At 59.0% G+C, this 13627-nt stretch overlaps 1 protein-coding gene across 2 annotated transcripts; it reads left to right on the top strand.

The window, feature by feature from the left end:
* The first annotated feature begins 1717 nt into the window (after positions 1-1717).
* On the top strand, positions 1718-13427 carry IMPDH1 (inosine monophosphate dehydrogenase 1). 2 transcript variants are annotated; one of them, XM_054564472.1, is made up of 15 exons: positions 1718-1819; positions 4139-4187; positions 6111-6212; positions 6356-6430; positions 6723-6929; positions 7065-7152; positions 7983-8182; positions 8831-8921; positions 9163-9258; positions 10558-10701; positions 10816-10960; positions 11280-11423; positions 11559-11642; positions 12170-12186; positions 12820-13427. In XM_054564472.1, exons 1-15 carry the CDS (start codon positions 1722-1724, stop codon positions 12918-12920), a joined length of 1641 nt encoding a protein of 546 aa, XP_054420447.1. In that variant the 5' UTR covers positions 1718-1721; the 3' UTR covers positions 12921-13427. The 2 variants fall into 2 exon arrangements, with proteins under 2 accessions (XP_054420447.1, XP_054420448.1); XM_054564473.1 differs by lacking the exon at positions 12170-12186.
* The last annotated feature ends 200 nt before the right edge of the window (positions 13428-13627 follow it).

The following is a 13627-nucleotide window of genomic DNA, read 5'->3' as shown; positions in this document are numbered from 1 at the left end:
AGGCCCCCATCAGGAGCCCCCCTTGGGGCTCCATCCACTGGCAGGGATCGTCTGTGCTGTTGCCGTCCCTCACAGTAAGAGGAAAGAGGACGCTGCGGAAATCTGTGAACTCCCCCAGCGCTCCCAGCCTCGTGGGCTCATCGCCCTAGCTCTGTGGGAAGCCTCCCGCCCCCTCTGCACGCAGCTGGAACAGTCCGTGTTTTCCTGGCAGGGTCCCGGGGGTGTCACTGGGGGAGGCTGGGCATCCCAGGGAGCCTCCCTCTGGGTCTCGCTGCCACCATGCTGCTGAGAGGTAAACAAACCCAAGCTCCCAGGGCTGGGGTGGGAGGGAGGGAGCGCCACAGGCAGCCACCTTGTCAGGGAGAGAACTGTGTCCCTGCCCAGGCTTTCTCTCACCTTGACAAGAAGTGAGCTGTGGGGACCACAGGAGGAGAAGGGACGGAGGAGCAGGAGAGTTTGGGTGGGGGATCTACTCTCTAGCTTTGGTCAGAGAGTAGCATTAGCAGTTCTGGTCACCTAAGATTGAAGGGTCTGCCCCCTGCTACCCCATCTCCACTCATGTGAATCAATTTGCTGTCTCATCTTATTGCCCCCTGTAAGAATCTGAGTCTTATGGGGTCCATAGGACCACCAAACTTCTGCTTTGGCTACTTCTCAAATCTTCTCTAGCCTTTGTCCTAATTTGTGTGCATACTTACCTGCCTAAGTCAAGCCTGTGAACCTCCTTCTTCTCCCACCACATTAACCTCCCTGGTGAAAACAGATTTCTTTGGTATTCATACCACTCTATGAGCTAGGGACAAGGATGTCAGACCTGGACAAGAGTCAGAGGCAGTACCACCCCCGCCTTGCTTTCTGAACTGTGGATTTTGCATCTGTAAAGTGGGGATACCTGGTGATGGGCAAATTAATAGCTTATACAATGAATGTGATTGTTTATGAAAAATGCCTTGTAAACTGCAGAGAGCTTTCAAGGCCACCCTAAGGTCAGGGATTGTCATCGTTAAGAATGCCCTCCCTCTAGAAATGATGTCAGGTTGGTGGAGGGGCAGGCAGGGTACACTGCAGGGAAGGTGCAACCTCCAACTCCTGTGTGATGGGGAGCTGTTGGCCCAGACAGTTCCTCAGGGCTTCGGGCTTCTGATCAGAGTCTGGGCCTTAGTCTTGGGGAAAGGCAAACCTTGTTAGAGGTACCCCTGGGGGTGGGGAATAGGGCCAGGGGAGGCTCAGGCCGCTGGAAGCCTGGTGGACCGGGTGGCCCCAGCAGGGGGCAAGACTGGGGACGCGCTGCCGAGGCCTAGGAGGCGGGGCCAGGAGCGCGGAGGGGGCGTGTCCCTTCCTGGCTCAGCCCCCACCCCCACCGGACCTTTTCCTCAGCCCTGGCCCACCGGGCCACAGTGCCACTGCAGGTGGCTCAAGGCGCGCGCGCCCGCGCGCGCGCGAGGCGGCAGCTGTGCTGGGCTCTGCGGGGCCCTTTGTGCGGTGCGGTGCGGTGCGGGGCGGAGGCGGCGGACTCCCAGGGGAGGGACGGGAGGAGAGGGCGGTGCCCAGGGCCCGCCTGGCTGCTGCCGCAGCCCCCGCCCCCGGCCCGCCCGGCCCGCCTGGCCCGCCGGCCCGCGGCCGCAGCGTGGCCGCGGCGTCAGCAGCAGCAGCAGGAGCAGCAGCAGCAGCGGGGCGGCCCGCGCGGATGTTTATGTCGGGTCGCGGTGTCTCTCAGCAGCATGGCGGATTACCTGATCAGCGGAGGCACCGGCTACGTGCCCGAGGATGGACTCACTGCACAGCAGCTCTTCGCCAACGCCGACGGTCTCACCTACAAGTAAGCGCAGGGGCCTTGGCCCCACCTGGGTGCGCGAACCAGCGCCGCGATCCCCCGACTCCGGCCCTGCACATGCACCGCTCCCCCTTCGCTGACAACCCCGTTCCCAGGCCGGATACGGGTAACTTGGGCGGGGGGTGGGGTGGAGGGAGGGTTGGGTAAGGGCAGGAAGGCCGCCCGTGCAGAGAACAGACGGACGTGGCACGGCGACAGCGCGGCCGTAGGTGCCATGCCCCGTTTCTGGCTGGATCCGGCCCGGCCTGACCCCCTCCCCCTCTCATGGCCATCTCGGCTGCACGAAGGGGCCTTGGGGCGCGTGGGAACACGAGCTGTGGGAGTTACGGAGACTTTTACCAGACCTTGGGCCAGGACATCCTCTCTCTCGTTCACTCGTGGCGCCACTGGGAGGGCAGCGTGGGCCTGGAGCCCAGCTAAGACAACTGCTTGGGTGTAGCCCCTGGGAGAGACCCAGCTGGGCAGTTGGGACGGTTCGTTTTTTCCACTGTCCAGTCCTCTTTCCACTTGGCCCCTGCCGGCCCACAGGTTAGCACTATTGCCCTAAGGGACCTGAGTATTCTGTGACTGCCACCCCCAAGCCCACCCCACATGAGAATTTGGAGGAGATCAAGACCTATCTGTTTGCCTCTGGCTTAGTTTGCTTTTCCGTAGGCCCTGGGCCAGCTGTCCTGCCAGCTGCAGGCCTGGCACTAGCTCCCCTCCTGGCTGCAGGGCTGTGTCCATGCCAGGAAGGAGCCTCAGAACCTGGGACAGGGTGGAGTCAGGGTGTTGGCCAGCCAAGACCACCCCCGCCCTGTCTCCTGTCAGTCCCTGCTCCTGCCTGTAGGCACTCCTGCGGGGCAGGCAGTTTCCTTAGAAATGAAGATGCAGGGTCCCTCCTGAGGAGTGTCTCCTCCTGCCTGCCCACAGCTGGGCTGTGGGCCAGGTGAGGGGTGTCTGTCTGTAACACCTAGAACATGCCAAGGGGCCCAGACACTTGCATTTCTTCCCTGGCCTCTAAGTGAGTCACACAGCTTCACTATACAGAAAGGAGGGCTACCATGAGACAGGGGCAGTTAAGCATTTTTATTTCTTCGGTTGTCTTTGATGAGGGGGGCGAGAGTTACCTCTTTGATGTATTTTTTTCTCTGGAGTTGGCAAAGGAAACTCCCTGGGGAAATTCCTAGGAGTTGCTCTTGGCCTTGGGGCAGGTTAAAGACCCTACCCCTCCCATTCACCCTGTTGCTTTTCCTTCCTGTGCTGGGGTGCGAGCTTTGCTTAGTCAGGTTGGGAGTGTGGAGCAGTTGCTTTGGAGTGCGTCTGCCGAGGCCCTGTGACTGCAGGCGCATCGAGCCCGTGGGAGCCCCTGGGCTGGGCGCTGTGCTCTGCCATACCCGCTCAGGCTTGCGCTCCCCTTCCGGGGTGTGCTGTGACCGTGGCCGCTCTTTGGCCGGGGTCCCGGAGTTCTGGTCCGAACTGCTCCCATCCCCCTCCCTGTTCTCTCCCATCTTGGGCCATGTCTGTTGGTTGCTGCAGTCCAACGGGGCAAACACTTGCTGATGGCTGCTTGGTCAGAACGGGCCCGGCCCCGGTGTGGCCAGTGCGAGCTGAGCGGCCCTGACACTGGGCTGCGTGCAGCTCCTCATGTGCAGTGTTCCTATCATGCTGCACTTCTAAATCGTTCTCAGGTTCATTCCGTGTTGATTATTGTCTCTCCCTATCAAGGCTAAGAAGTTTTGCCCTCGCTGGTGTGGCTCACTGGTTGGGCATCATCCTGCAAGCCAAAGGGTCACCGGTCCGATTCCTTGTCCGGGCACATGCCTGCGTTGCAGGCCAGGTCCCCCAGGTGGGGGTGTGCGAGAAGCAACCGATCAATGTTTCTCTCGCACATTGATCTTTCTCTCCCTCCCTTTCTCTCTCTTTAAAAAATAAACAAAAAAGGAATAAAATCTGTAAAAAAAAGATTGAGAGGTTTCCAAGGGCAGGCACAGTATCTGCCATGTGTGGCATTGTGGGGACTTCTGTGTTCCCTGGGGAACTCTGAGCCCTGGAGGCAATGGACGTCTTGGGCAAACTGCCTTGGTGGTGCCGCAGGTCCAGAGACCTTCTGCTGCCTTTGGCTGTAGCTCTCTGGGCTGGAGTCAGCAAGATGTTAGTGGGGAGAGCACAACGGTGCTTTGGCCCTAAGTGGGCAGCAGGGATCTGAGGACCCCAGTTTCTGCCCCTCTCCCCAGCCCCATGCTGCCCCCTGTAGCATGGCAGGCCCTGCCCCTTTCAGGCACCCCTCCTCACCCAGTGACACTCACTTTTCTCTCTTTATAGCGACTTCCTGATTCTCCCAGGATTCATAGACTTCATAGCTGATGAGGTGGTGAGTACCTCTTCTGCTGATCAGGAGAGGGGCCGTGCATGCGATAGAAGAGGCTGAATTCTTGCTCAAGGGTGGGATGTGGGAGATACTTTTCTTGGGAATGTGGTGGAGGCACCCTTTATTGCTGCCAGGGAAGCTGGCACAGTGCAATAGGTTATGCTTAATGGGGCAGAGGCGGTTGTGGGGATTCAGGAGCATCCTGAGTGGCAGGCCTGGCCTCGGGCCAGAGGGTTCTCTGTCATCCACAGAGCCAGCCGTGAGGTTCAGAAGGCTCTGGGAGGGGCAGGCATGCATGTGGCTGCCTTATTACCATAGACCGGAAAGATTGGGTTTTGTCTAAAATGCTGAGTAAGGACATGATAGAAGTCAGTAAAATTATGAAGACTTTGAATGAGGCAGACAGACTTGTTCATGGATCCAAATATATGAGAACTGGCTCGAGAGTTCGAAGAAGTTAGATTTTTGACAAATGCAAGGAAACACAGTACCTTGCTTGCTGGAGGGGCTCAGCTCTAAGCCAAGCAAATGAACAATGTCCTTTATGTAATTAACATATGGTAAAACCACCGAATGCAGGGGGCAGTGCTGGCGGATGGCACTCATTTCACGGAGGTTCGTCTATGATGACTTCATGCACGCTAAGAAATCGCTCCTCTTGTCACTGTCATCATTCGTATTTACTTAGGTCTGATTCTCGTGAAAGGCCGGAGGCCCTGAGTGTGCCCGGCTAACTTACACATGGGAGAAGTGTAGGTCCAGCGTGGGGAGCCAGTGCTGACCCAAACAGATTTTTAAGGGGGAATTTGGGCTCTTCTGAAAGTTTGCCTTATGACAGCAACCAGGAAGCCTTCTTGGTTCAGCTGTTCAGTTTAACAGAGTTTACCAAGCACCCTGGTTTTGTGCCAGGCCCTGGGTGCTAGGGTGCTAGGAAGAGAGAATAAGAAGATCCCTCCTGGCCATAGAGGGTCTCCTGTCCTGCGGCCTCTGACAGGAAGGCTGTGCTCTTCTGTGGTCTGATGAGAGAGGAGAAGGAGGAGTTTTCTAGACTGCGGGTCCAGGGCTCTGAACCAGGGTCTCTGGACGGACTTCAGGGGCTTGTGAATCTCCAGAAATTATATGCCAAAGTCTGCTTCTGAATGCTTTGGGGTCTCGGATCCGTAGCTGTTGGCCTGAATCTCGCGATCTGGCCCTACCTACCGTTCATAGGCCGTGGCTCCCAAATGTGTACTTGCAGCCCTGACCTTCCCTTGAACTGCAGTTCCTCAGTCACCTACTTTCCTGGAGGCCTAAAGACTCCTCCTCAGGCCTGCCCCTCCCAGCCATCAGCATTTCCCGCAGGACGTGCCTCTCCTCTTCCTGAGAGCCACCCCCAGCGGCTTCTCATCTCAGATTCTAATCCAAGCCCCTCACCGTGGCTTTCAAGGCTACAGTCCCTTGCCCCCCGCCCCGTCCCCTGGCTTCTCACCTCATCGCCCCATCGGCCCCTGCCTCCCTCCCTTCCCTCTACCCACTCCACTCGCCTTTTTCTTAAATATACCTCAGGAAGTCTTGGACTCAGAGACTGGTTCCACAAACAGCTCCCTCTGCCTGGAACGACAGTCCCTCAGACTTTGATTGGCTTTTACTTGTCATCTCCCACAAAAGAGGCTTCCCCAGCCACCACGTTCCTCTTCCAATGATCACTTCACCTTCTTGCTTTTCTTTGGAGCCTTCATCCTGACTGAAATCATTTTGTACATGCATTTCGTGCTTGTCTTCTACTTCCAAGTAGAATTTAAACTCTGGGAGAGATAGCTGGGGCCTCGTCCACTATGTTCACTGCTCGATTCACAGACCTGTCCTGCTGTCAGGTACATGCAGAAGCTCAGTAAATGTTTGCTGAGTGAATGATAAAATTCACATAGACCGTGCCTTCCTCCTCAGGACCTGACTTCAGCTCTGACTCGGAAGGTCACGCTGAAGACACCGCTGATCTCCTCCCCCATGGACACTGTGACAGAGGCCGACATGGCCATTGCCATGGCTGTGAGTTGGGCACCGGGGAGGAGCCCTGGGTTGAGGGGACTGAATAGGGTGGGCTGGTACCAGGAGGAGTTGGAATTGGGGGGGGTGCGCAGGGTGAGGAGGGGTGGGCCCCTGGCTCTGACCGTGCTTCCCTTTCACGCCAGCTGATGGGCGGTATTGGCTTCATTCACCACAACTGCACTCCGGAGTTCCAGGCCAATGAGGTGCGGAAGGTCAAGGCAAGTACCAGACCTGACCCCAGAAAGAAGATGCCGCCTGGCGGGCCCCAACGCACAGGCCCTCTCAGCCTCCCTGCCAGCCTTGCAGGCATTCCCTAGCTGACTGCTATGGGGTCTTGCCTGCCCTCCTCCACATGGGGGCACAGGACGCGGTCCTCCTTTCTCACTGGTCCCTCTCCCACTGAGGGCCCTGGCTCCTCCGTGGCCAGACACCCTCTGCCCACCTGTGACCAGGCGGTACACCACTCCCAGCTTTCTTCCAGCCTTTTCCTTCCCCTGTCTCTGCCCACAGAAATTTGAACAGGGCTTTATCACGGACCCCGTGGTGCTGAGCCCCTCGCATACCGTGGGCGATGTGCTGGAGGCCAAGATTCGGCATGGCTTCTCTGGCATCCCCATCACTGAGACAGGCACCATGGGCAGCAAGCTGGTGGGCATTGTCACCTCCCGAGACATTGACTTCCTTGCAGAGAAGGACCACACCACCCTCCTCAGTGAGGTACCTGTAGGGCAGGGGAAGCGTGGCTGGGGCAGTGAGAGGACCCCAGGGTGTCTGTGTCCAGGGACCAGAGGGAGGTCTGGCTCCCTTCTCTCTCACCTGCCAACCTGCAGGCAAATGTTCCTGGCCCCACAGGTGATGACAACGCGGAACGAGTTGGTGGTGGCTCCAGCAGGTGTGACATTGAAAGAGGCAAATGAGATCCTGCAGCGCAGTAAGAAAGGTACCAGGGAGTAGGCAGACAACTCAGCGCCACCCCCCGAGCTTGGCCCCCGGTACCCCAGCTCCCCCAGTTCTTTCATAGCCTTGCAGGTTGTCCCAGCGATCAGACGGGGCCTTGGGGAAGGTTTGAATGACCCCAGGCTGGAGCATGGCCTCCTGAGGTCCTTTTCTTGGCTTAGGAAAGCCTATCCTTTATTCAGCATCTTAACAGTATGTTTTCAAAAAAAAAAACAAGTCCTGTGAAATGTTCATCATGAAAAAAAGGGCTCTTGGGCTCTTGTAGTCTGAAAAATGCTCTTTTCTATGTTTGCCTTCTTGTATGAAGAATTGTACATTCACTTATTGAAGGCTCTGAGAAGTCCTGCAGTTACATTTATTTGACATTGAGGCTGTTGACATAATATTCATTAGGTCCCTGTGGGAGGTACTGGGACATCCTTCCCTGGCCGGTACCGGATTGTTCTCCGGGGTTGGTATCGTACAGGGCACATGTTCCTCCCTGCAGGACGGACTCACATTTGTGCCCTGGCTGGCAGTTTTCAACCACTGTGGCCTGTGGCCCTGCAGGTGAAAGGCTGCCATTGCTCAGGGGCTTCCCACCCGAGCCTGGCCAGGCCACAGGGCAGGAAGAGCTCCAGGAACCCACTTGGCCACAAGGTTTCTTTGCTTCCTGTTCCTTAAGAAGAGGTCCAGGTCCCTAGGAGTGCTTGCTGGGTGGATGCTGCCACCTAGTGGCTGGTTTGGATACTTCAGTGGAATCTCGGGCCTGGCACCCCTACCCACCTAGAGGCTGCTCCTTCATCTCACCTCTGCATTCCCCCCCGCCCCCAGGGAAGCTGCCCATTGTCAATGATCGCGACGAGCTTGTGGCTATCATTGCCCGCACCGACCTGAAGAAGAACCGGGACTACCCTCTAGCCTCTAAGGATTCCCACAAGCAACTCCTTTGCGGGGCGGCCGTGGGCACCCGCGAGGATGACAAATACCGCCTGGACCTGCTCACCCAGGCAGGCACCGATGTCATCGTGCTGGTACGGCTACTGCCCTGGAGCTGGAGGGGTTCAGTGGAGTGGAGGCTTCGGAAGGTCCAGGTTCGCCTCGAGTTAGGACCAGAGTCAGCATTAGGAGAGTCAGTGGTGCTCTGACCCTCAGACCAACTGTGGGGCCCTCTGAGGGCCCTCCGGGCTGCTCTTAAGTTGACCCTAATGCTTATAGCTCACATTCACGGAGAACCTCCCACGTGCGAGGCCCTGCACTGAGACCTTGTGTGTCATTTAGTCTTCCCAGCAGCCCCCTGAGGTACCGTCACCACACCCCTTGTCAGACGAAGAAGCAGGAGGCTGAAGAGGTTAAATATTCTCACTTGGTTAGTGAGTTGGTGGGAGCAGGATAGGCCCCAGGGAACCTTGCCCTGCGATGGTCCATAAGTGCGTGTGAAAGGGCTCGTCTGCCCTGCAACTGCTCGTTAGAGGTGCTTAACCTTTTGGGGCAGTGGGCTCTTTGGAGAATCAGCGGAGAGCCGTCACGTGTCTTCCCAGGGGAAAAACAAAAAGAGCATTCTCATGACGCTTTCTATGCGATTTCAGGAGTTTGTCCACTCAAGACACTCAAGCGCCCCCCCCCCCCCGGGTGGACCCTCAGCCGCCATAGCCTAAGCTGTCCTGTCCCCCTCCTCTCAGGACTCGTCCCAAGGGAACTCGGAGTATCAGATCGCCATGGTACACTATATCAAGCAGAAGTACCCCCACCTTCAGGTGATTGGGGGGAATGGTGAGTGTGCAGCGCCCTCTCCCCACGGCCCTTGCCCGCTCACCGTGTAGCTTCCTGTCCTTCAGCATCCCAAGGTGATGGCGTCCCTTTTGCAAGGGAGGCGGGGGCTGAATGAATGGGCTTCGGTCACTGTAGGTCGGGGTGGGGGCTAGACTGGGGTCCCAGGGAGCCCGGGGGCAGGGCGGGGCATCCCATCCTCATGCTGTTCCTCTGTCTCTGGCCCCCCTCCCCCCACTCCCAGTGGTGACAGCAGCTCAGGCCAAGAACCTCATTGACGCTGGTGTGGACGGGCTGCGTGTGGGCATGGGCTGTGGCTCCATCTGCATCACCCAAGAAGGTGGGTGGCAGTAGAACAGTGACAGCCGCGTGGAACACCCCGCAGGCCCGGGGACTCACTCTTATGCCACGGTGCATGCTGAGTGCTTGCCCTGCCAGGCCTCTCCCGGGGACGGCGGGTTCCGGGGTGACCTGGGCCCGGACTCCCCCTGCCTGGCCCGCTCACGTGAGAGGAGGCGCCTGTGGGATGAGGTTACTGAGGTTTTAGGTGTGTGCCAGCCCGCCTTCAGGTTCTGGTCACCGCGGCCCAACATAGAGGCCCTGGGCTGGTGTGACCACTTCTCGGAGGGGCTTGTTGGAAGCTTGCTCAGGGTTTGGATTAGCTTTGTGACAAGGCAGATACTTAGGACAGGGAGACAGCGTGTCCTTGAATGCCACGGACAAACACCTTTTCACCATGTGGTGACAGTGAGGGAGGGGTTCCGCTCGTCCCAAAGCCCTTTTGCTGGATAGATTCCCAGACCCAAAGAAGGGGAGGGTGGGACCCTGACGTGTGTCCCCAAGTGGTTGAGGGCTGCTCCTTGGAGGCCGGTGTCTGACTGGTGGGTCTTTGCTTGGCCTGAGGCAATGGATCTGGCCCCTCTATGGGAGGTCATTTCTCCAGAACACTGAGTGACCCACTGGGGCTTCTCTGCCCAAAACATCTCCTTTTCTGGTCTTCAGAGTCTACCCTTCACCGTTGCTCACCACCGAGGTGAAGTGTGGGCCTTCCGCTCAGTCATTTAAATACCAATTGAGTACGAGCTGTGTGTCAGGCACTGTTCTAAATCTTGCGGTACGGTAGGGATGAAACAAAAGTCTTCTCTGGAGAAGGCCTCTTCTCTACTTCACCTGGCCTGGCATCCAGCCCTAGATAAGTGCTGGTTCTTTAGGATTCCCACTGAAAACCTCACCCTTAAGGACCTTGGACAATCAAACAAATGCAAGACAATATAAGCCAGAGGAGGACTTAAGTACCCAACCCTAGTAACAGGCTTTGCAAATGAAAGCCTTGAAGGGGAACTTGTATATGGAGGGAGGTGAGGCTGGGGACCACCAGTCCTGAGTGCACCTGTGTGGAGTGTGCAATACCCTGCAGGCCAGTGCTGACCCCTCCCCCATAACATTGTCATGAGTGGGATCGTTTGGGTCCCCGGGATGACAAGCACCCTAGTGTTATTTACTGCCACCTATCTTGCGCCTAAGAAACATCATCCAGCTCTATCCTTTTTCCCAAGTGGAGGAAGGACGCAAAGAGAAAGTGGCCCGCCCCGGCCCCTCTGTGGCTGCTGACATCTCTGCCTTATGTCCCATCCCACAGTGATGGCCTGCGGTCGGCCTCAGGGCACTGCTGTGTATAAGGTGGCCGAGTATGCCCGGCGCTTTGGGGTGCCGGTCATAGCTGATGGTGGCATCCAGACTGTAGGGCATGTGGTCAAGGCCCTAGCCCTTGGAGCATCCACAGGTGAGGAGGTCCGCGGGGGGACTGGACAGCCTGTGGGGGGAGGGCTGAAGCCTGGAGGGGCAGCGGCGGGGCTATGGGCTAGGGGTGCTGACCCCGCCCCTCCCGCCGCTGCAGTGATGATGGGCTCCTTGCTCGCCGCCACCACGGAGGCACCCGGTGAGTACTTCTTCTCCGACGGGGTGAGGCTCAAGAAGTACCGGGGCATGGGCTCCTTGGACGCCATGGAGAAGAGCAGCAGCAGCCAGAAGCGATACTTCAGGTGCCCTGCCCCTGAGCCCTGGCCCCAGGCAGATCAGCCCACAACCCTTCAAAGGTCCACACACGCCCTTGACTTCCCAAGATGGCACCGAATCTCCATATTATATTCCTGGAAACTGAGTTATGGGATACGAGTAGCAGACCTGGGATCAGACCTGGGCCTTCTGACTCAGAATCCTTGCTTTTTTATGCTTTAGTCCAGGAGAAGCTGCTTTGGGAGTCCTTCTGGGAGGCATCCCCTCTGTTGGTGCCCTTGAGAGGAGGGGTGGGGTCCCCTGAGCCGTAGGCTGCCTGACTCAGTCTCCCTGCCTTCCATGCAGTGAGGGGGATAAGGTGAAGATCGCACAGGGTGTCTCAGGCTCCGTCCAGGACAAAGGCTCCATTCACAAGTTCCTGCCCTACCTCATAGCGGGGATCCAGCACGGCTGCCAGGATATCGGTGCCCGGAGCCTGTCTGTCCTGCGGTGAGTGCTGTGACTAGGGGGTGGCAGGTGGGGGGCACCTGGGAGGCTCCTGGCTCCTCCGCCCCTGCTCCCCTCTCTCGCTCTCTGTCCCCTCTGCCCTTGGTGCCCTGAACTGCCCCGTCGACCTGCCTGCAGGTCCATGATGTACTCAGGAGAGCTCAAGTTTGAGAAGAGGACCATGTCGGCTCAGATTGAGGGCGGCGTCCACGGCCTGCACTCGTAAGTGCGGTGGCCCCTTGCTCCCGCTGGCTGGCAGTCGGTCGGGCAGGTGGGGGTGTGGTTCGGAGGTGAGCTGAGGTTCCAGGGGCCCCATGGACCATCTGCACCAGAGATGGATGCCGCTGCAGGATGTTCCCATCGCCCTCTCCTACAGGGCCCAGCCCGCCCCTGAACCCTGCCCTTCAGCCCTAAGCAGGCAGGCCCCGCCCCTCCCCTCAGTCATCTCCCCTCCTAGGCTCCCTGCCCCTTGCTTGCTTAGAAGCTTGGTGGCTGGTGGCTGGTGGCAGGAGCTGGCAGAGTTGGGTTCTTGCTGGTGGTGGCCCCTGGCAGGCAGGCATCAGCTGGGGGCATGAGCCCTCTGGCCGGGAGAAGGGCAGAGAGACAGATGCCAGGGCCAGCGCAGGGGCAACCATGGGCGGGCGCAGTGCTAGTAGCAGGCATGTGGCCCCGCCTGGTAGAGAGGGCCTGTCCCCCCAGGCGTAGGCGGGCATCTAACCTGTGTCTCTTTCTGCCCCACCCTCCCATAGATATACCTTTCTGCCGTGTAAGTAACTGCGCTGCCCGGGCCAAGTGTAGAGTAGAGCAGGGGCACCTGGGTGGGGCCTGGGCTGGGGCAGGGGGCGGGGCACTGCACTGGGGGTGGCACGGGGTGTAATCATGGGACATGGACCCTAGGACCAGCACCATGGTGGGGGCAGCCAGCAGCGGCCCCTCCTCCAGCAGACACATCCCCTCACAGGGAGGTGTCCCCGACCACAGGCCCGACGCTGCCCGGCCTTGGTCTGGACCCAGAGACCACAGGCAGCCTCGGCCGCGGTGTGTGCAGGGGTGGGGTGGAGGCCTGGGCAGCGGAGGTGCAGCGTGGTCAGAGCGTGCTCTGCGAGGATGGGCCATGCCTTCCCGAGCCATCTTTCCACCCCGGTACTGGGGATGGCCCGCTCAGCCGTGGCTGTGGCCAGAGGGAGCGTGGCTGTTTCAGGGCCTGGGAGGGCAGGGACACAGGGCCTGTCCTTCCTCCCTCCCGCCCCCCATGGCTGGGAGGCAGGGGCTGCTGCAGTTCCCTGGCTCTCCTGCGTCTGAGTGCCACCTGGCACCCCTGGGTCTGGGTAGGGGGATCTGGGAAGGGAGTGGGGTCCACATGCCCACTTTCAGTTCCCTTCTCACCTTGTCCCCACAGTTACGAGAAGCGGCTATACTGAGGACGGTGGTGGAGGCCGAGGTGGTGGAGGGGGTGCACCCCAGGGTCCCCCTTTAGGCACAGCCTCCCTCCATAACTGAGAAGTCCACAGATTTGCACTACGGGTTCCCCAGCTCCATTCAAAGGAGAGAGGAGGGGAGGCCCCGAGGGTCCGCGGCCTCTCGCTGGGCGTCCCCCGCAGAGTCAGGACTGCTCCTGGGGCCGGGCTGCCCCGGGAGCCCCCCGGGTTCTCCCTTCTTCAGCCCCCCTGAGCCCAGCAACCTGGGCTCTCAGGCCCTGTGCCTGCCTCAGGTCTTTCTCGCTGCAGCCTGCTCTGTCCTGGCGCCCTCCCCTGGGGCAGGTGGCCCCTCCTGGCTCCTCCTGTAGGGCACCTCCCTCCCCACCTCTACCCCAGAAATGGTGCTCTCCTGGCCCTGCCTCTGGCCCCTGCCAGGGCTGCTGCCCCTCAGCCATGGGGCACTTCTGGGCTCCTCACCTAGGCCGGAGGGAGGTCTCTGCCCCCTTCCCCTGGCCCTAGGCCACCTGCTCCTCAGGCCACTCCCCCTGTTCCCTGCCCTGGGAAGGAGGCAGCCCGTCATTCCTGACTCCCCGCCCCCCCTTACCATGCCTGCCCTCTCCTCTCAGCTGCAGTTGAAGGCTTTAACTTTGCACACTTTGGGTCACAGTTACATCGTTGTATATTAAATAATCTGAATAAATCAAGAGGTCACAACTCCTCTGCCATCTTGTTTGTGTCCCTTGTCCACTGGGCACCTGGGCCGCATCCTGGCGGTGAGCTGGAGCCCAG

This window comes from Pteronotus mesoamericanus, unplaced genomic scaffold (assembly GCF_021234165.1).
Source record: "Pteronotus mesoamericanus isolate MK-2021 breed Mesoamerican mustached bat unplaced genomic scaffold, CSHL_Meso_final scaffold_85, whole genome shotgun sequence".
Taxonomy (NCBI): domain Eukaryota; kingdom Metazoa; phylum Chordata; class Mammalia; order Chiroptera; family Mormoopidae; genus Pteronotus; species Pteronotus mesoamericanus.
Note: the sequence above shows the minus strand (reverse complement) of the source record. Positions and strands in the feature narration are given on the sequence as shown.

What these genes read in the sequence shown, in the direction of transcription:
- IMPDH1 (XM_054564472.1), top strand. Translation starts at nt 1,722, where the DNA reads ATGGCGGATTACCTGATCAGCGGAGGCACCGGCTACGTGCCCGAGGAT. An exon ending in ATGAGGTGCGGAAGGTCAAG is followed by an intron (nt 6,431 to 6,722) that starts GCAAGTACCAGA and finishes CTCTGCCCACAG; the next exon opens with AAATTTGAACAGGGCTTTAT. An exon ending in AGCCAGAAGCGATACTTCAG is followed by an intron (nt 10,961 to 11,279) that starts GTGCCCTGCCCC and finishes CCTTCCATGCAG; the next exon opens with TGAGGGGGATAAGGTGAAGA.